Consider the following 21521-nt stretch of genomic DNA (forward strand, 5'->3'; position numbering starts at 1 on the left):
GATTTGAAAAATAGTTTGAAAGTTCCTCAAAAAAGTTGACTATAGAATTACATGATGTAGCAATTCTTCTCCTAGGTATATACCCAAGAAAACTGAAAACACATGTTCATACAAAAACTGGTACACAAATGTTAATTGCAGGTTTATTTGTAATATCAAAAAAATGGAAACAACTCAAACTATCCATTTATCAACTGACAAATGGATACACAGAAAACAATGGAATGTTATTCATCCATAAAGAGAAATAAAGTACTATTACATATTACAAAATGGATGGACTTTGAAAACATTAAGTAAAAGAAGTCATAAAAGGCCACATATTGTGACACAACTTATATGAAATGTGCGAAACAGGCTAATGCATAGAGGTAGAAAGTAGTTGTCAGGGGATGAGGAGGAAGGAGGAATTGGGACTTACTGCTGTACCTTCCTTATTAGGTCCACGTCATCTTTTTGAGGTGATGGAAATGTTCTAGCATTACACTGTGTTAATGGTTGCACAACATAGTAAATACACTCAAAACCACTGACATAGACTTTGAAATAGTCCTTTTTTTTCTTTTTTTTTTTAAAGAGACAGAGTCCTGCTCTGTCACCCAGGCTGGAGTGCTGTGGCACAGTCATAGCTTGCTGCAGCCTCAAATTCCTGAGCTCAAGTGACAGCTCCCACCTCAACCTCCCAAGTAGCTAGGACTATAGGCATGTGCTGCCATGCCCAGCTATTCTTAAAATTTTTTATAGAGATAGGGGTCTCACTGTGTTGCCAGGCTGGTCTTGAACTCCTAGCCTCAAGCAATCCTACCTCATGAAATGGTAAATTTTATGTTAAATATGAATTATATCTCAATTAAAAAAAAAATAAGGGACCCAGAGAAGAGGAACTAAAGTCTCCTGCACTAACATTCTAGAAATGTATAATTTACTTTCTGGTCATAAACTATGCTAGGGAGAAAAAAATCTGCAATGTTTTCTTAAACCTAGAAGTGTAGCACTATCTATGGGAATTATTATTTATACTAAGCCGGTATTAAGCTTTAAAAAAAGTCTTAAAAATAAAATGGATTTAGACAGGCACGGTGGCTCATTCATACCTGTAATCCAAGCACTTTGGGAGGCCGAGGCAGGTGGATCACAAGGTCAGGAGTTCGAGACCAGCCTGGCCAATATGGCGAAACCCAGTGTCTACTAAAAATACAAAAATTAGCTGGGCGTAGGGGTGCATGCCTGTAATCCCAGCTACTCGGGAGGCTGAGGCAGGAGAATCGCTTGAACCGGGGAGGCGGATGTTGCAGTGAGCTGAGATCACACCACTGCACTCCAGTCTGGGTAATAGAGTGAGACTCCATCTCAAAAAAACAAAACAAACAAAAATAAAATGAATTAAAAAAAAATACTGAAATGTCTATATCCTTTACCCAGCAATCATACTTTAGGAATTTATCTGAAAGATATACTTGGTCAGCCATGGTGGGTCATGCCTGTAATCTCAACACTTTGGGAGTCTGGGGCGGGAGGATCACTTGAGGCCAGGGGTTCAAGATCACCAGCCTGGACAACATAGTGAAACCCCAGCTCTACAAAAATTAAAAAAAAAAAAAAAAAGACGTATCAATGAAAGTGCACTAATAGATACAGAAATGGGTGTTCACCACAGCACTGTTTAGAATAGTAAAAAAAACAGGTAATAATCTAAACATCCACTTATAGAGGGACAGTTAAGTCATGTATGATATATCTGTATCACTGAATACAACATAGGAGGGGTTAAAAAGAATGAGGCAGGTCTACACGTACAGACACAGAATGAGCCCTCAGTACATCCAGTAAATGAAATCAGTCACAAAACCATTACAAAAATATTTGTCAACATAGCCTACGAAAACATTTAAATGAACTTCTTGCTATATTTGGTGTGTGTTAGTGCGGTCCCAGTGAAAAAATCAAGACAGCCTGATAAAATGGAGTTCCCTTTGGAGGACTTGGTGGCTCATTCAGAGTAAGTCGTCTTAAAGACCAGCCAAACCTGAGGTCTGTGTGCCTGGTGATCAGGAAAATGCATGCTTCAGGTACTAGGATGTCATGGTCAAACTGGTACTTTAAAATATAAGCTCAAAATTGAATGTCAGATTTAACTGTGGTTCATTCTCCTGAACGGTCCTAGGGATGGTATGACATGATCTTATTCTTATTTCTTTTATTTTTTTTGAGACAGAGTCTTGCTCTGTCAGCCAGGCTGGAATGCAGTTGCACAATCTCAATTCAATACAACCTCTGCCTTCCAGGTTGAAGCAATTCTTGTGCCTCAGTCTGGAAGAGTAGATGGGATTACAGATGTACACCATCACCCATGGCTAATTTTTATATTTTTAGTAGGGACGAGATTTGGCCATGTTGGCCAGGCTGGTGTCAAACTCCTAGCCTCATGTGATCCACCTACCTTGGCCTCCCAAAGTGCTGGGATTACAGGCATGAGCCACCATGCCCAGCCTCATTCTTATTTATTTTCTATGAGAGTATGTGTGTATATGGAGAGTGGGGTTGCGGAGGGAGGGAGATTTTCCTTTTATGTTTACCAATAACCTTGTTTACTTTTATAGTTTAAAAGAATCTGAAGGACAGAGATCTAATAACTGAATTCGTAAAGCTTGTTGACTATACGGACAATATACAAAATTGATTGTATTTCTAGATACCAACCACAAACAATTAGAAAATTTAATAAACAATACATCTACCATAGCAATACCCAGGAGTGACTCTAATGAAAAGATGCCTAAGGCTTTTACATAATCAAAGGATATACTATGTTCATAATTTAGATGACTCACTATTATAAACATGTTGATTCTCCCTAAAGTGAACTAGAGAGGAAATGCAATCCAAGTAAAAAATCCTAGCAGGTGTTTGTGTGCACAGTGTGAAAGTTTACAAGTTGACTTTAAAATTTATATGGAAATACAAAGACTCCAAAATATTTGAGACAGTCTTTTTCTTTCTTTCTTGATCCTCTCATATATTACTACTTGGTTTGTGATATAGGAGTACTAGCAGTAGAGAAATGGACTTTTCAACAAATGATGTTGCATTCACTGGATAGGGTATCCATATGGGAAAATATGAATCTTGACCCCTAACCTCACTTCGTGCACATCCACAAAAATCATCCCTAGGCAGATAGCAGACCTAACTGTGAAAGGTAAAACAACACAGCTACTAGATGGTAACAGAGGAGAATATCTACAAGACCTTAGGGCAGGCAAATAGCTCCTATAGGACTAATCAAAAAAAGCCAAGATTAGGGAGCTGTAAATTAGAAACTTCTGATCATTAGAAAATGGCATTAGGTGAAAAGGCTAGCCATCAAGTAGAAGACATTTGCAATATATACATCTGGTAATTGGCTCACACCAAACTATATTTTTAAAAAGCTCTCGCCTGTCAATAAGAAAATGATACAGAATAGAAAACAGGCAAAGGATTTGAACAGGCACATCACAAAAGATAATATCCAAATGGCCAATAAGCATATGAATAGGTGCTCAACTTCTTTTGTCATTAAGGAAATGACAAAACAATAAGTTACTACTACATACTCATCTGAATGGCTAAAATTAAACAAATAAACCAGAAAGAAAACAACAACAGCTGGGCGTGGTGGCTCATGCTTACAATCCCAGCACTTTGGGAGGCTGAGGCAGGTGGATCACCTGAAGTCAGGGGTTCAAGACCAGCCTGGCTAGCTGGAAAAACCCTGTCTCTACTAAAAATACAAAAATTTGCTAGGTGTGGTGGTATACACCTGTAATGCCAGGTACTCAGGAGACTGAGGCAAGAGAATGGCTTTAACCTGGGAGGCAGAGGTTGTAGTAAGTTGAGATGGCACGATTGCACTCCAGCCTGGTGGAAGTGTGTATTATTACAGGCATTTTGGAAAACTTTAGGAAACTATCTATTAAAGTTGAACACATATCTTATGATCTAGTAATTCCATGCCTCAGGATTTACCCAGTGAAATGCATATATGTGTTCAACAAAAGATAGATCCGACTGTGTTCACAATGGCCCCATTTGTAACAGCCAAATGAAAGTGAAGACAACTCAAATGTGCATCCATAGAAAAATAGATAAATATATGATGACATATTCACATTATAGAATATTATAAAGCAATAAAAATGAAAAACCTGCTGCTATATACAATAACGTGGGTAATACACAAAGTTTTATTTAAATAAGCTTCAAGGAAAGACAAAACTTGTTTATAGTGTTGGAAGTCAAGTTAGTAATTTACCTTTGAGGAAGGGTGGAAACTGGGAGGGGTCATGGAGGGGTCTTCTGGGGGTGCTGGTGATATGCTACTTTCTAATCGGGGTAACTGTTTGCAAAGATGTATTCACTTTGTGAATGTGCATCTAGCTATACACTTGAGATGTGCAGTAAGAGGCAAATTCTCTTTCTTTGCATGCTCTTTGAACAAATAATGAGAGACCTTCGATTTGTAAATAGGAAATCAATCAAGAGGCTTTATGAAATGTCCTGGAGAAACAGCCAAAACTTCCATTTCCCAGGGCAATAGACATAAACTTCCTAACCTAAGTTCCTTATCTTCTGATTCTAAACATGGTTTTTCTCTGTAGCACCAGGCTAAACCATGAACAAATTCTTGTGTAGTGTAGTCACTCTTGCCCTTTTCACCTATTTGAAAAAAAAAAAAAAACAACTGCCTATACCAACCTTTGGAGATACACTGAAAAACTTCACCCATGACAGAAGCAAAACCTGGGCCTATTTCCTAAGTTCATTTGGTACAAAGGATTTTAAAAGGATCCAAGGTATAATCTCTGGGCAGAATGAAATTAAACTGGAGATCAACAAACAAGATATTTGGAAAAGCCATCAATATTCGTACTTCTAAATAACGTATTTTTTAAAAACTCATGAGTCAAAAAAAAAAAATCAAAAGGGAAATTAAAAAGTATTCTGAAGTAGATAAAATGAAAACATAACATATTAATTTGTGAGATGCAAATTAAGAAGAACTTAAAGGGAAAATTTATACATAAAATGACTAGATTGAAAAGAAGAAAAAGGGTCTCAAATTGACTTCAGCTTCAAACTTAAAGAACTAGGGAAAAAAAGAGCAAATTAAACCAACCAAAGTAAACAAAAGAAAGGGAGTGATAAGGATCAGAGTAAAATCAATGAAATAGAAAACAGAAAAATAAAGTCAGTAAACCAAAAACTTTTTTTTAAGAACAACAAAACTGATAAACTTGTAGGCAAACTGATCAGGAGAAAAAAGACACAAATTATCGATGTCAGGAATGAGAGAGGTGACACCACTATAGGCATTACAGATAGAAAAGGTCAACAAAGGAACACTGTGAACAACTTCATGCCTATAAATCCAATAACTTAGATGAAATGGACAAATTTCCTGAAACACATGAACTATTAAAGCTCAATCAAGAAACAGATAACCACTGGGGCACCGTGTCTTAGGCCTGTAATTCCAGCACTTTGGGAGGCCAAGGTGGGCGGATCATGAGGTTAAGAGATTGAGACCATCCTGGCCAACATGGTGAAACCCTGTCTCTACTAAAAATACAAAAATTAGCCAGGCATGGTGGTGGCTGCCTGTAGTCCCAGCTACTCGGGAGGCTGAGGCAGGAGAATCAACTGAACCCGGGAGGTGGAGGTTGCAGTGAGCCAAGATCACATCACTGCACTACAGCCTGGTGACAGACAACAATTCCATCTCAAAAAAGAAAGAACTAGATAACCAAAAATAGCTCTAAGTAGAAATTTTAATTGAAAATCTTCCCACAAAGAAACCCTAGGCCCAGATGCCTTCACTGGTAAATTCTACCACACATTTAAGGAATAAATAATATCAGTATTGTAGTACACAAACTCTTACAGAAAACCAGAGGAAATACCTCCTAACACCTCATTCTATGAGACTAGCATTACCCTGATACCAAAATCAAACAAAGATATTACAAGAAAATAAAACTGCAGACCAATATCACAAATATAGAAGTAAAAAAATTCTAAACAAAATATTAGTAAATTGAATTCAATATTATATAAAAAGGATAATACCTCACGACCAAGGAAGGTTTACCCAGGAATGCAAGGTTGGCTTAAAAAGGAAAATCAAGTTCTAGGTCCACAGACTAAGAACTGGAGAGCAGGAAGAGACCTTAGAGATCATCAACCTGAAGCTGAAGTCATTGATTTGAGACCCTTTTTCTTCTTTCCAACCTAGGCATTTTACATATACATTTCTTCCTTAAGTCCTGCTTAAGTGGCATCCCATAAATTATACATTGTGTTTTTATTTCATCTACTTCAGAATACTTTCTAATTTCCCTTTTGATTCTTTAGACCCATGAGCTATTTAACAAGTACTTATTTAGAAGTACAAATAGTGAGGGCTTTTCCAAATATCTTGGTTGCTGATATCCAATTTAATTCCATTGTGCCCAGAGATCACACCTTGAATCCCTTTAAAATCCTTTGTACCAAATAAAATTAGGAAATAGGTCCAGGTTTTGCTTCTATCATTGGTAAGATTTTTCAGTGTGTCTCTAACGGTTAGTACAGGTTATTTTTTTTTTTTTTGCAAATTGGTGAAAAGGGCAAGAGTGACTATACTACACAAGAATTTGTTTGTGGCTCAGTCTGATTTCATAGAGAAAAACCATGTTTAGAATCAGAACTTAGCTTAGTTAATTTCTACTGCCCCAGAAAATGATGAGGAATGGAGATCTACAGAGCCAAGATCACATAGCCAACTAGAAGTTGATCCTTAAGGCTGAACTTGGAGACTCAGGCAAGAGTAGAACACATTTTACTGTTTTTCATTGTTTGGTCATCACATATATTATTATTTGGTTACTTCGAGAGAAAGTATGGTATGATGCTTCAAGGGTTGGAAAGTCCTGGGTTTGATCTGTCTCCTGCAGTCTTGGGCATGTAATTTTCATCTCCTAAAGGGAGCTAATAATGTTCTCTGCATTGCAGATTAGTTTTGAAGATTAATTCAGGTAACATGTCTAAAGCACTCAGCAAACACATGGAACTTCCCAACAAATACTACTATCACTCTACCAACACCACTGCCTATTACCACCACATTTGTATTATGAGAACACCAAATTTAAGTTAGAAGCAAAGGACAGAAACTATGCACAGTCTACTCTTAACAGACTCTTCCTTGAAGCCACTCAGACTCAGGAACCCCAAACAAAGGGGAAAGAAAGTCAGACTATTGCTGGCTTAGCCATTTCTGTCTCTGGTCTGGGCTCTTCTGAAAATAAAACCTTTTACAAGAGCGGCCTATTTCCTTTTGTTACATACATTGGCTGTTCTCTCTCCTAATTACCTGTTTTCCTGTCCACAGTGGAAAGGGCTTCAGGATGGAAGGAGGAAAGAGCTTCACACGCCCCACTTTATCTGTGAGTCCTCGGTACACCAGCTCCATATACTGTTCCCGGGTGAAAAAGCAACCCCGAGTAGTCATGCTTGCACCTGAAACCATGTGATCCTGGATCAGTCCCGCCAATGGTTGGCCATCCTATAAATCAAAACAGAAAAGACAAGAAGAATGAACATAAATTTTAAGTCAAACTCTAATCCTTAATCACCTGCCTGGAAGCCACTTTCTAGCAAGAGCCCTTCTTCTATCCCTGTCTTGTCTCGCCCACATTCTCACTATGTTCTTGTTTGGGAACAAACTGCTTCCCAAAGCACATGACCAGTGTTTAGCACTGGCTTCTACATTTGCCATTAGTCCACTATCCTATATCAAAACTGCTTCAAACTCATCCAGTTCCCCAAGCCTTCTCTGTTTAATCCCATCTGGTTCTAGTTACTCCAGCATATTTTTGGCACTTATGCCTAAATTTGGTCTGGCTGCTGTCAGCTGTGTTCTTCTTTTTATACTTTGGTTTTATGCTTTAGTATTTTTCACACATTTCTGGCTTGGCTCTTCTGTAAATCAGTCATGCACTCAACAAATATTTATCGGGAGCCTCCTGAATGCCGGGGCACTGGGTAGACTTTTCCCTACTCCAGGGGACCAAACAGACATGGTCCTTTATGATGAAGAAGAGCTAGACAGTAAACAAATGATTGGATAAATACAGTATCACAAAGTGTTTTAAATGCCAAAGAGGAAAATCACAGGATGGGTCAAAGGAGGGGGATGGTCAGAAATAGCCTCTCTGAAGGGCAGTCTTACAGCTGAGGCCTGAGGGGTAAGTTGGCAAGTATAGGGAGGAAGGCCTTCCAGCACTGGTTCCTCAAGAGAGTTGTGAGTGGGCCTGATGTACATGACTGCATAAGGGAGAATAGTCATTATTAGTTATCTCTTCACAACACTGCACAGGGCTCATGGTGAGCCCTTAATAAAGGCTGTTATCTACCAGATGCCAAAAACAAGGGCTTTTATGAAAAGCCTGAGATTTGGTGAGTGCATTAATTTCATCTGACACTTTCACAGTCATTCTGATCCCCAGTCTCCCGAACCTTATCTGTCGGGTCTGCGTTCATAGCAACATAACGCATGCTAAAGTAAAAATAGCTATGCTCACTGACATTCTTTAAGATGTAGCTTTTGTAAACTTTTCAATGTTTATAGAAATTTGAGAAAAACCTGTGCCTTGGATATAAAGATTGTTAATCACTTGATTATTTGTTAAATACTAGCCAACAGTATGGTCATGTTTTAGAACGAAGGCTAAAGGAACTCACAAATGCAGCCTGGGAGAAGCACCAGAAGTTTAACCACATGTACTAACTCAAAGGTTAAAAAAAGGATCCTTGTAAATCTCTTAAGTTAACTCTTCTAACTGAATGCAAAAAAAAAAAAAAGGATCCTTGTCAAATGATCTAAACACTACAGTGATGGGCTCAATGTAAACTCAAATATAATGATTACAGATGAACTGGAAAGGTGGCACAGACATAAGGCAAGATCAGATGGGGCACACAGCCCTTCTTATGAATGCTTTGACTTAACATACATAAAAAATTACACTCTACCTCTTGCTGCCTATATGGTCTTATTTTGCTTGGGAGAAAAACCCAAACCAGTATTACGGATTTGACTCATTTCACAATCTTTGGGGGGCAGATAATGATTTTTCCTTTTGTTTTATTCCTTAAAGAACATAATTACAGGTTCTGTGATCTATTCAGTGCCTTTTCCTCTGTCTGTCCAGATTTTTCCATGACTAGACAATTACTTTAATGGCTAAATTGCTTTCAATGCAATAATCACAAATTCTATGGCAGAATGCTGATTCAAGCAATTGCTAAAGGTCTACTTATAATTCTAAATTTCCTAAATCCTGCTTAGAATCAGAAAGAACGTCTCTGAATCAAAACCCCAGAAAATTGTCAGCTATACTATTCTCCTTAATAGTACAGCAAAATGACATTATAATTAATGTCTCTGGTCAGGATGCTTTGGGAATAGGGTATTCTGTAACTTGAATTTTCTAGCTGACTAAGTAGAAGTCAGGAAACATATCTCAAGCCTTGTTTTAAAACTTTCCACAAAGCACGGGCCCTCAATAAATAAACAGAAGGAAAAAAAATTAGTCCAAAAATTAACACATAAATGAAAAGTTTAACTGTTTTCATGGAAAAGAAACAGCATTCCATTCAACTCCTATTTTAAGTAAAAAGGCACCACAAAACTCTATTAAGTACATAAAACCAACGATAAAATGTACTTTAATTTGGTGTTATGGTTAGTTATGGAAGAGAAACTGGTAATAGGGAAGAAACGGAATTATAAACAAAGAAATATGGAAACTAAGGGAAATAAAAATACACTAAGAAAAATGACCCCAAAATACTGGTTTTCCTCATTTAACCAAATCAGCACTTGTCCTTTCAGGACTCTGCCAATAAAGGCATGTTGCATTTTTATAACCATTAGCAAATATAAGGATTCCACTTCTTGGCATTTACACCAAAGACTAAATAAAATTTATCAAGAATCAAAAGCTCTTTACCTTTAACAAAAGAAACTCAATGAAAGTACAGTGAATCTTCAAGCCATCTCCCATAAGTTTTTTTCTTTTTAAGAAACTAATTTATTCACATAAGCTTATTTACTTCTGTTCTCCTGTCTCCCTTAAGTGTATGCCCAACCTAAAACTCCTAGGCATATGAGCATGTGATGAGGCCCACTTGGATTTACGTAAGTCAGCCTACCGCAGGAAACAAAGTAAGCATGAAGTCTCCTACAGCTTTGCACCTTATTCAATCAAAATCAAGTACAGCACATTCAAGGTCATTGGTCTGAGGACTTCAGAGCGCCTCAACTCCCCACACAGCTAATGCCTCAAGTCACTCTGCCAGCAAAAAACCATCTGCTGCTCCCTGGTAGTATACCCTCTGGTGAAATATGATTCGGCTGCTATAGAGTCAGAGACCCACACAGTCCGGGGAGCTGCTTCCTGTCACCTGCTCTCCCTTAGTCCCAGCCTCACCTGTCAAGTGGAGCTAAGAACACGCACAGCCAAGTACATGGGCAGGGAGCAGGGAGGGGTCATCCAAAGCTGCTGGGTTCAAGTCTTGGTCTCATTGCTGGCTGATATATTACTCACTTGGTGTTTCCTTGTCTGAAAATCACACCAACCTCATAAGGAAGGGAATGTCTGCAAACTGCTTTCAGCAGTGCCTAAGGCCTGTGGCCCACCTAATAAATGTCAGCTTTCACTGCCACCACCATGAGAGCCACATTATTTACAAGAAAACATAAAAAGCTACTTTTCAAATCAGCAAATGTATTTTTTTTTTAATTTCCAAGTAATCTGAGTGGCCCCTTCACCACTTCTTCCTACATTTAGTCCCTTCACTAACCCACAGCCCACAAAGGTGGCCAGAGAAAGGAAAGGCCAACTCAAACAACTGGGACCCTCGTGAAGCCACAGTGGTGCATCTGGTAGCAAAGGGGGCCGGGACACCAGGCTCCTCGCCACCTGCCTGATTCCAAGGAGCAGAGGATGCTGACTGACGCTAAGCATCTCTGAGCAGCCCCAGGCACTCCCTGTGTACAGAGCTCTCCATCCCTGTGGCAGCATGAACCCAGGAAGATCTGGGAGCTGCTTGTCCTTCCTCCTGCTTCTCAGCTGGGTGTTCATGGGCAAGTTACATGAATCCTTCAAGTGTAAAATGTGGGCATGAATAGTACCTACCTCCAAGGACTGTAGGGAGGGTGAAATGAGGAGCCTCTAATGTGTTCTCTGCACAGTGTATGGCACTGAAAAAGTACTTGGGAAATGGGAGGCTTGGTTTGACGTTACGATTATTCTTCATACTCTACCACGATCCAAATGAATGATGTATAATTGTGAATCACTGTGGTGCAAATGGCTTACAGTTTAGGAGGTCTCAGACCTCTGGGTGGGTAGTGAGGGCAAAGCAGGTACTGGAACACACTCTGTCCTCTTCCCTGCAGCCTGCCTCTTTCCTCGCTCTGTCCCTCCCATGAGCACATGCTGACTCAGGCTCCTGCCACTCCCGGCCACGAGTCAGCTGCTCAGGAGAGTGGGGAGGAAGTTCTATCCTACCCACGTATCCCTCTGGACAGTTGTGACCACATGGGGTTGTCCTTGAGGACTGAACTTGGAGAAAGAAGGAAGGGATTCAAAGAGGAGAGGAGATGCCTTCATGGGCTACTGGGGGATCTCTTCTGGGCCCTTGGGGTTAGACTGCTTCTCAAAACTCATGTTTGTCAGAACAAAGGATCAAAGTCATCTGTGGACCATGAGAACCATTACAGTGTTGGGATACTAATGCTGGCCAGGGGCTATTAAGTTGCAGAATCCAAACTTAAGTGTTGAACACAAGACCTATTACGCAGCTACTAAGGTTGGCTTTCTGGGATGGTTATCACAATTTCTGTCCTGATTTACATTTTACGACGCAGCAAGAAATAAACATTTCCCAGCCTCTAAGCAACTAGATGGCTAAAAGCCCCACCTGGGAGAAACCAGAACCCTCCATTCCAGGTGCCCCTGTCCTGGAATTGCCCAATGACCCCAGAATCGAGCAAGGCCCAGGTTAAAAGTACTAAGTCATGCCAATGATGATGACGGAATGGCCTCAAGGCCAGACCTACCTTGGGAACAAGGTACTGCTGATCGGTGCAGGCCAGGACATAGGCCTCGGCCCGGCCCAGCTCACTCTGGGGGAAATGGGCATTCATCTCATCTCCATCAAAGTCGGCATTATAGGCTTTGCAGTTGGCATAGTGGAGCCGCAGCACTTTCTCTTCAGGCAGGATGCGGGCGTGGTGGGCCTGGATGGAGGGTCTGTGCAGGGTAGGCTGACGGTTCAGTAGCAGAATGTCCCCATTCTTCACATGCCGGCACACCTGGGAACAGAGTGGACAGGTGAGTGATCAGTGCAAATGTCAGTATCACCACTGCTCTTTCCAAGTGCTTACCTCAACTTGGCCAAGGTGTGGCTTCTATCTTATGTTCTAGTCAACTAAATGCAAGGGGGATTTTTAATCTGGAGCAAAACCCTAGAAAGCTCTGAGAAAGACCTCCTGGGTCCCTCTGGTCCTGGCCCTTTACAGCTCTGATCCTGGCTCTAAGCTCAGAAGTATAAGGAACAAATAAGACCATAGGTCTCTGTCTTCTTCAGAGATGCACAGCCCTCCCAGGTTCCTGGATTCCTCTGAAAATTAATCTGAAGAAAGAAATGGATACAACTCCTGAAGACTGCACGTAACTGTAAAACCAACCACTGGGTTAGAAAGGAATTGGCAGACTCTCGAATCCCCCTATTATCACATGTGAGCACATTAGTCTAAACAGAAATTCTACATTTCACAAAAAAGGTGCCCAGCTTCATATATCAGACCAGACCTGGAACACAGGGTTCTTAGTTAGTTCAGAGACCTCAGAGAACATTTTATTGCACTTCAAAAGTTAAGAACTGTAAATTGCCAGTCTTTTGGGAATGGAGTTTGAAAATAGCTATTAGAACACTTAAAACACATTTCCTGTTGGCCCTTCAGGGAAACAAAGGACCTACACAAAGTTAGATGAATATGTATGTTTATGCAGCAGCATTTACAGCAGTAAAAACTAGAAATAACCTTACTGCCCCAATGAAGGGGCAATAGTGTATCCACACTATGGAATATTATGCAGTGAACAAGTATAAATTAAATATATGCAAGGCCTGAAGTGATGGCAATAATGTATTATAGCAAAGAAAAAAAAAATCCAGGTGGCATGTAAGGTGATGAAAAAAAGCAATTTAAAAACCAACCCAGTTTCTGTGTGTGTGTGTGTGTGTGTGTGTGTGTGTGTGTGTGTGTCTATATGGGAAAAAGGTGCTTGGATCCTTACTAGGTTACTATTTTGTGTGTGTGCGTGTGTGTGTGTGTGTGTGTGTGTGTGTGTGTGCGTCTACATGGGAAAAAGGTGCTTGGATCCTCACTAGGCTGTTACTATTTTTCTGAGACAGGGTCTCTCTCAGTTGCCAGGCTGGAGTGTAGTGGTACAATCATGGCTCACTGCAGCTTCAACATCCTGGACTCAAACAATCCTCCCACCTCAGCCTCCAATGTGCTGGAATTACAGGCATGAGCCACCATACCCAGCTATTTTCTTACATCTTAGTATTGTTCTTCCTATAATGAGTAAGTGATGCTTTTGTAAAATTTAAAACAGATCTTCCAACTTATTTTTAAAGAAAGAAAGAAATATTGAACAAGTGCTGTGCTCTGTGCAGGAGGGAAAACAGAAAATACAGACAATTTTAAAGATAAGAATTTAAAAATCACAAGTAATTGTAACCCTCTAAGATAACGACTGCTCATACTATCTCCCCCTTATAAATAACTGGCTGGTCATGTCCTTTTAACAGACATCTCTCTCACAAAGCTGACTTTCCTGTACTGCCAATTAAGACTCTTAATGCCCTTATCTTTAATTACATTAACTACTGGGCTTCCTAAACACTGAACATAAAGTGACACCTTAAAACGCAAATGCATGAAGGTCACTGCCACCCCATGCATTTTGAAGGGCTCCTCTTTGTAGTACAAAGGAATTATGGAGACTTGGTGAAACCTCTGCCACCCCAAATCTCCTTTAAATCACAACAGATAACAGGTAGGAGAAAACGACAAATTATTGCAAGTCTAGTTTGTTCTTATGTTGCCCATATTTATGAAACTGCACTGGGAAAGTTCATTAAAGAGAGAGGCTAAAGGTAATTAAGAAATGCTCCCCAAAACTCTCTCCGCAATTCCTATTTAGTGAGGTTAAAAGTTCTCTCTCTCTAGCTCAGAGATGCAGGGAGCAAAACCCTCAAGTGCTACAAAGCAGGCCTAAAAGTACCTAGCATGGAGTCTGTCTTTTTGCTCCCCAAGGAATTCAAACCTTCCCCTCCCCATTGCCAAGTCCCATGTTTCCAAGGAGACCTAAACTCTGAGGGTTCCCATGAGCATCTGCCCGGGGCACTGGCTGCTGTCTGACTGCGTCATACAAGCTGAGGTCTTCTTTCTTTAGCCTCTCAAGGGAGAAACTGCCTAGACCTGTGGCCTGAGCCCAAAAAGTCAGGCTGGGCCTAGGATTTGAGTCTTGCAAATTCGAGACATCATCCAGCATAAGCAAACTCGCCACAGCTGGGAAGGTACACAGGCCAGTCTAGTAGGCACTGGCCAATCCAAACAGAAGTCCTGGAGCACAGGGTGTTCCCCTTGCCAACCCAAACCCAAGGCCTTCCCTTCTCTTGTCTCTAAATAAATACTGCAGTGAAAATTAGCGTGTCCCAGTGTCAGAGTTTTCAGAGGTAGGCTCGAAGCCAAAGGCCTGCTTCTGGCAGGCTGCTGAGCAGGACAATGAGCCCCGGCTCTTCGGGCCATTTCCTCTTTTATTTACAAGGCCCAAGGGATAGGGCAGAGTTTTCATACCTCACAGGGGAAATGGGTCCTTTTGGCCTTTCCCTTCCTCACCCAGCCTGCGGTTCCTCCTCACCCACACCTCAGTGTTTCCTTCCCAATCACCTTCACACAGCCCTTCAGCCTTGGCCTGACCCACATGCAACATATCAGCCGAAGTCTTCAAAAATTACAGGCTGGCAGCAGTGGCTCATGCCTGTAATCCCAGAACTTTGGGAGGCTGAGGAAGGCAGCCTAGGAGTTCGAAACCAGCCTGGGCAACATGGCGAAACCCCATGTCTACAAAACATACACAAATTAGCCAGGTGTGGTGGTACACAACTGTGGTCCCAGCTATTTGGGAGGCTGAGGTGGGAGGATCACCTGAGCCCAGGAGGTGGAGGCTACAGTGAGCCATGATTGTGCCACTGCACTTCAGCCTGGTAGATAGAGTGAGACCTTGTCTCAAAAAATAAAAATTACAAATAAATAAGCACATATGTATTATTGTATAAGTATCATGTATAATAACATCATTGAGATCTGGGGAGATAAATGAATCATCCTCAGCCCCCAGATCCTGATGTAAGAACCCCTTTTCCTTCCTTAAGTCCCCTCCTGACTTTGCTGCTGGGCTCTGTTGTCAGGTCCAAAGGGTCATCACACCCCAGAGCCTTCTGCACCTCAATCCGGATTTGTGTAACCCACAAGGGTTTCCCGAGGCCTTCAACATGCTGGGTGCTGGGGAGAGCAGAGCACACCCTGCCCTTGAACTCATGAGACTCAGGAACTCAAGGGTGGAAGAGGGTGCACACACAGTCAATGCAACGAGGACTACACGGGGTGGAGAGATGAGTGTGCACACTGGCTGTGAGGGGAACACAGGGGGACACCTGACACAGGTTTTGGGGGTAGCAGACTATAGTCCTCACGCTGGCCACCTGGTTCTGTGAATGAAGTTTTATTGTGTGGGGGTCACCACCTGTAGGGGTCTGTCCTGCAGACCCTGACTCAACAATTGGTGAATTAAATACACTGACACACAGATACTATGCTTTGCCAGTTTGGCTGAGGGTCCATGGCCGCTTACAGACTCCTTGGAGAGTGCTATAAAGAGAAAGCAGCCACCAACCCTTACTAGTCAGTGAGACTTGCATTTCGTAAAGTTTAATTGACAAATGCTTGAGTCAACACCACTAGAGGTTAAAGATTAAAGGACAGGTTCTGATGCCTAAAGCAAACACCATTAGTTGGTAATATCCCTGGCTGACCTTCCCCTGAGAGGGCCATCTGGCTCAAAGGTTAGTTTTAAGACCACATGAGTAAACAAGTTATTCAGATAAATTCTTCTACATACTTTAGCTATTTGCTTTTCTTATTAACTAAATGTAAAGGGGATTTAGGCTGCCTTCAGCCAAGAACTATAGAAAACACCTTTAGGCCTTTTAAAAGGGTTTGAGACTATAGTCTATAACTTTCTCTAATATTTTTGCCACCACCCTGAGTGAATTCCTACATCACTGGAACATAGCCATGCCTATTTGCTTGTGTACTACCTGCGGCTGCTTTGGCATTATGTAGCAGAGCTGACAGCTGCAACAGAGCCTGCATGGCCCAGGATGTCAGAAATATTTACTGACCCCAGAGGAATGAGGGCTTGTTGAGGCCTGAGGGAGCAGCAAGAGTTCACTGCCTTCAGTCCCCTCTTTAGCCCAGAGGCTAGCCCCAGCACCTGGCTCACAGCTGCCTCCTGATGACCCCAAACTTTCCCTGCCCACTTGCCCTGCACATTCCCCTTAAGCCTGTTTCTTCTTGGGCATTATGTGCTTAAAGTCACTGTCCATCACTGCTGTTTCCTATGGTGCCTACCACACCCCTTCGCAACAGCAATGCATTCATATGCTCACTTCCTAGTGGTTCCCCCACCATGCTGTCCACTCCAGGGTGGTAACGATCCATGTAAAAGGAGTGCAAAGTGCTAGCATGCAGGGGGTGCCAGCACTGCTTCATCCCTCACTGCTTCTCCTAGTCTCTCTCTCATTCTTTGCTACTGTGAGTCTGTTTCACACGTTTGACCTGAGTTAAACATAAGTGAAGTGAAACACACCTTGCTTCTTTTTGCATTGCTCACACAGTGCCTGGCAAAACACCAGGCACTCCAGGCAGACCGAGTCTACAAACCTGAATACAAACCTTACTTTGTGCACTAGAAAAGAACAAGAGGTAACTTGATCTGTGTTTGCATGTGCCCCATCACCAAAGGAGAAAACAGGTAGTGCATTACTGCTGTCCCTCAGAAAGCAGTGAGAATGAGAGGAAGCAAGAGGTCCTGTGGTAAGCAGTGATGGGCACTGCCACAAGGCCAGTAGCATTTCCTTTTCCTCTCCGTTCCTCCAAAGCTCCTTCAAGGTTGATGCAACTTTGCAGAGCTGAACTCAGTGTCAAAGAAGAGCAGATCAGCCATGGAGTATGGATGGGCAGAGGGCAAGGAGAGGCCTGCCTGCTGCACAGGTAGATGAGGAAAATCCAGGCAGCCACCCGTTGACTCTGGTAGTTACTTGTGGGTTATACCCAAATTGAATCCATTTCCCTCCAACAATTGCTGCCACCATTGCCTGGTTAGGGGTCATCTGCTACTCCCCTCCCAGCAGGAATGGCAATTATGTAACAAAGCCACAGAGCTGTCACCTGCTCATCTCATGCCCTCAGCAACATTGTTAATCGATCATGTGCTCCTTCCAGTAGAAACTGATAGAGCCTCAGGAACCCCTACCACAGCACTATGGGCTGGCATTAGCAATCACCCAAAATGGAAACATTAGTTATAACCTGCCAGTTGTTGGTCACCACTGGCACAGAGTACTCCCTTCCTAAGAGTGGCTCTCAAATGTCAACATACAGAAGAACCATCTAGAAAGCATGATAAAGAAAGATTCCAAACTCTATTCTCAGAGATTCGAGTTCAGCAGCGGTGGAGGGATCTGCATTGTTCACAAGTTCCAGAGATGCCACTGCTGCTGCTACTGGTCCAGGGACTACCCTTTGAGTAGCCCTGTTCAAGGGCAGCCATTCTTCTCTCCGGGACTATGAAGTAAATCTTAAAAGCCACCCACGTGTCAGGGAGCTTCCTCCTAGGGATGGGCTCCTGTGTCAGTGCGCACTGGAGCCACACCTGATGGCCGCCAGTCACTGGGATCTGAACAGGAACTGGATGGGTCCCTAACCAAAGCTGCCCATTACTCACAATTTTTGTTCCCTGGGGCTTAGGTGCCCCCGTGGCTGGGGTCAGGAGCTGCTTGGCCACAGCCTCTCGTTGGCTCACGTCCACAGCACTCAGGGCTGTGCGGCTGCCATCCTCATTGATGACCATGGAGGCTCCTGGGTGCACGTTGGGGCCGTTGATGACCGCCTGTCTAAGTTCCTGAACATTCCATGGGGTAACTGGCTGCGGGTAGGTCAGTTTTGTGGCAAATACCTGGAAATGAGGAGTGGTGGTAGAAATTCAGGGCAGGGAGAAAAAATGGTCTCATGGACCCCAAATCTGTCTTAATAGGCTGTGTCTTTTCCCCTAAAATGTGGGGGAGCTGTCTGACTTGGCTGAGAAGGCCTTTCAGTGAGTGAAGTAACATCCTGCCTGTCTTCTGCAGCTCCCTTAATGCTATAGAGACCAGGCCTCCTTTTCTAGCAGTTAGTCTGAGGAGAATAATTTAAGTGCTGCAGTTTATATATTACAATTTTTTAAACCCACTCTAAAACTTCATTTTCTTATCTGCCAATAAATTCAAAGTTCCCAAAGGTGTCAGGGCACTTGCTTGAGACAGGCGGCAAATGCCTGTCCTCAAACACTACAGCATCCCTCATTCACCCCAGCAGACATCACTAATGGATCATGGCACTGTCCCTGAGCCCAGACATGGCATTGGAAACTCTCAACTCTGCAGTTCTGGCAGACATAATTAAGGTGGTACCTGAGATGAAACTGACACATTCCTCTGATACCTCAGAAAATGCAGTGTGCTGTGTTTAATGCTAGGCCTGGGATATGCTCCAAGCAAAACAAGTTCCCTGGTTAAATGAGTTCTTGAGCTACTGAATATTATAAACCCCTAATGCTTCCAAATGTCCACAAATACACCAGAGGCTCTGAGACGTCCTGCATAAAGGAAGCTGTCTAGCTTTGTACAGGTACCATGCAGCAGCACTTTCTCAGAGGGCTCTTCGAGCTACCCCAGCCCCTGCACTCCTCAGCCTGAGCTTGCTCTACTATTGTTGATGCACTTATCACCCATCACTGTCCAACAGAGCATATATGTACTTGTTCATCTATTTACTGTCTCTACCACGGACACTGCTTTATATGGAAGCAGACTAGTCTGTGCTTCACTGTTGGTCTCCAGCTCCTTGCTCCTGTGGCAGCTGTCAATAGTGCTCTATAGGAAGCACGTGATCCAAGGGGCCACAGGCAGTTCTATCCACTCTGCTCTTCCCAGCTATCCTGTGAGAAATACCTATGCCCCAGGCCACCATGGCCCTGAGACTTTGGGGAGTTTGTAGGTGGGCAGAGAAGAGACTTCAGAGTCTCTCCTCCAGGGACAAGCCATTACGAAATAAACCCAGATTCAAGAAAGAGAAATCTAGCACCCTAGGAAGATAGAAGAGGCAGCATGAAAGGTCTCTGCCAGAGTTAGGGACACTATGAGGTCAAAGCCAATAGGAGTGGCCCCTGCCCTCTGTCCAGAGAGGGCAACCAAAACTTGATACATGTCTCCTCAGGGCCTCAGACTTGGGAATGTCACCACTGGACTTTGTAAAGCTGGTTCTCACCACGTGATCCGGCTTTTGGATGCAAGGACTATGGTTCCCAAAAGGCAGTGGGCACAGGACTGGGCCTTCTCAGACTCCCGTCTGCTGACACATCATGCCTTTGTCCAGGAAGCCCAAGTGTGCCACAGAGATGAGGCCATGGGCACGCAGGATGATCGGAAAGAACACTTCACCATTGCTCATCGCCAGTCCCCAGAGAGAGGCGGAGGTGGTAGCATGCGAGGAAATAAGGCTCTCCCTGGAGGAAACTAAACCACCTTCACATTACTGACCTCAAGGCCCATTAAGGAGGAAGCCGATTAAAGGCTGCTGCTGAGCACCACATGAAGTGCTAAGGAAGTGAGATGAAGCTGGCTCCCGGAGCAGGGCTCGGGGAGAGCACTAACAGGTGAATATCGAGCTGCTTACCCTTAGGAGCAAAACAGAGCATGGACAACATACACACGCCTCTCTCTGGGGCTCACTCCCTCTCCTCTTCCCAGTAACCGAGGGTACAGATTTCTGATGCCTAGAAAGTACACAGGACTGAAATCCCCCGTGCCCTCTTCCTTTCCCCTGTCATGTATTCAATTTGGTGAGGAAGGTCAAAAGACTAGGCTGAGGTGAGCAGGAGGAAGCTATGGGGGTGGGGATGGGAACACTCCACAGTTAGCTCCCCGGTGCTGACTTGTGGGTAGAAGGTGTCTGTAAGCCTGGCATGGAGTGAGAGCAACGCCATCACACAGCTTCCAGTTACCTCCGTGTGGGCTGTCCAGGAAGGGGCAGAAGGTAGTTCTGCCCAAGCCACTATAACCTGCTGCACATCCTGTCCCCAGCCCTCTGCACACTCTCATCTGCCGCTCACAGGGAGCAAATGCACCCTACACACACATACACACACACACACACACACACACACACACACCATGGGAATTCCAATTTCGTTGGTGTTGATGTACATGTCTGGGCAGATGACTGAGCGCGCAGCGTAGTCCACTCGCTTTCCCATCATGTGCTTTCGGAACAGGCCTTCTTTCTTCTCCAGGATCTTTATGGAGAAAAAAAGTCCATAAAAAACATTTAACAAGGATTCCAGTATGCTTATTAGTTTCTTTTTTTTTTTTTTTGAGATGGAATCTCACTCTGTCACCCAGGCTGGAGTGCAGTGGCGTGATCTTGGCTCACTGCAACCTCCGCCTCTCAGGTTAAAGCGATTCTCCTGCCTCAGCCTCCCAAGTAGCTGGGACTACAGGCACGTGCAACCACGCCCAGCTAATTTTTTTGTATTTTTACTAGAGATGGCGTTTCACTGTGTTAGCCAGGATGGTCTTGATCTCCTGACCTCATGATCTGCCCACCTTGGCCTCCCAAAGTACTGGGATTACAGCTGTGAGCCGTCATGACCGGCCATGTTTACTAGTTTCTTGTTTCAATACACAATGTTTACTATGTACCCTCTGCAGCTAGCAATGGGAATCCAGTTTTTTGCTCACCTGCCTAATGCCGGGGTACTTGTCCGTCATTAGTTTGTCCATCTCGCTATCAAACACAATATTGACGTGGCTCTGAAGGCGAATCCAAATGTTGTAAAGTTTGTCTATGAAGGTCTGGCCTGGAAGTGTACTCAGAAAGGATCTGTCAATAGCAATCAAAGAGTCTTTTTCCTGGAAGATAAAACCAAGAAAACAAGCATGATGGAAAAAAGCTCTAAAAGGCCTGGCTTGATATAATTTTTCTTTCTTACCTTGGCTCTGACAACTATGCACTCTGGAGTTTATGTCCTCCAAAC

The 21521-nt window shown here is 43.0% G+C and overlaps 1 protein-coding gene across 1 annotated transcript in view; it reads right to left on the reverse strand.

Annotated features, from left to right (window-relative positions):
• The window catches only part of POLR1A (RNA polymerase I subunit A), a 78893-nt gene that overhangs the window by 32176 nt on the left and 25196 nt on the right, over nt 1–21521 (reverse strand). The window contains exons 10-14 of the mRNA XM_012472960.3: nt 21226–21396; nt 20658–20780; nt 18174–18404; nt 12149–12403; nt 7394–7585 (exon numbers count right to left, since the gene is read on the reverse strand). Of these exons, the coding sequence (XP_012328383.2) occupies nt 7394–7585; nt 12149–12403; nt 18174–18404; nt 20658–20780; nt 21226–21396 (972 nt within the window). The remainder of the gene's footprint in view (nt 1–7393; nt 7586–12148; nt 12404–18173; nt 18405–20657; nt 20781–21225; nt 21397–21521) is intronic.

The sequence above is a fragment of the Aotus nancymaae genome, unplaced genomic scaffold (genome assembly GCF_030222135.1).
Source record: "Aotus nancymaae isolate 86718 unplaced genomic scaffold, 86718_ANA_hifiasm-v0.15.2.pri h1tg000017l, whole genome shotgun sequence".
Taxonomy (NCBI): domain Eukaryota; kingdom Metazoa; phylum Chordata; class Mammalia; order Primates; family Aotidae; genus Aotus; species Aotus nancymaae.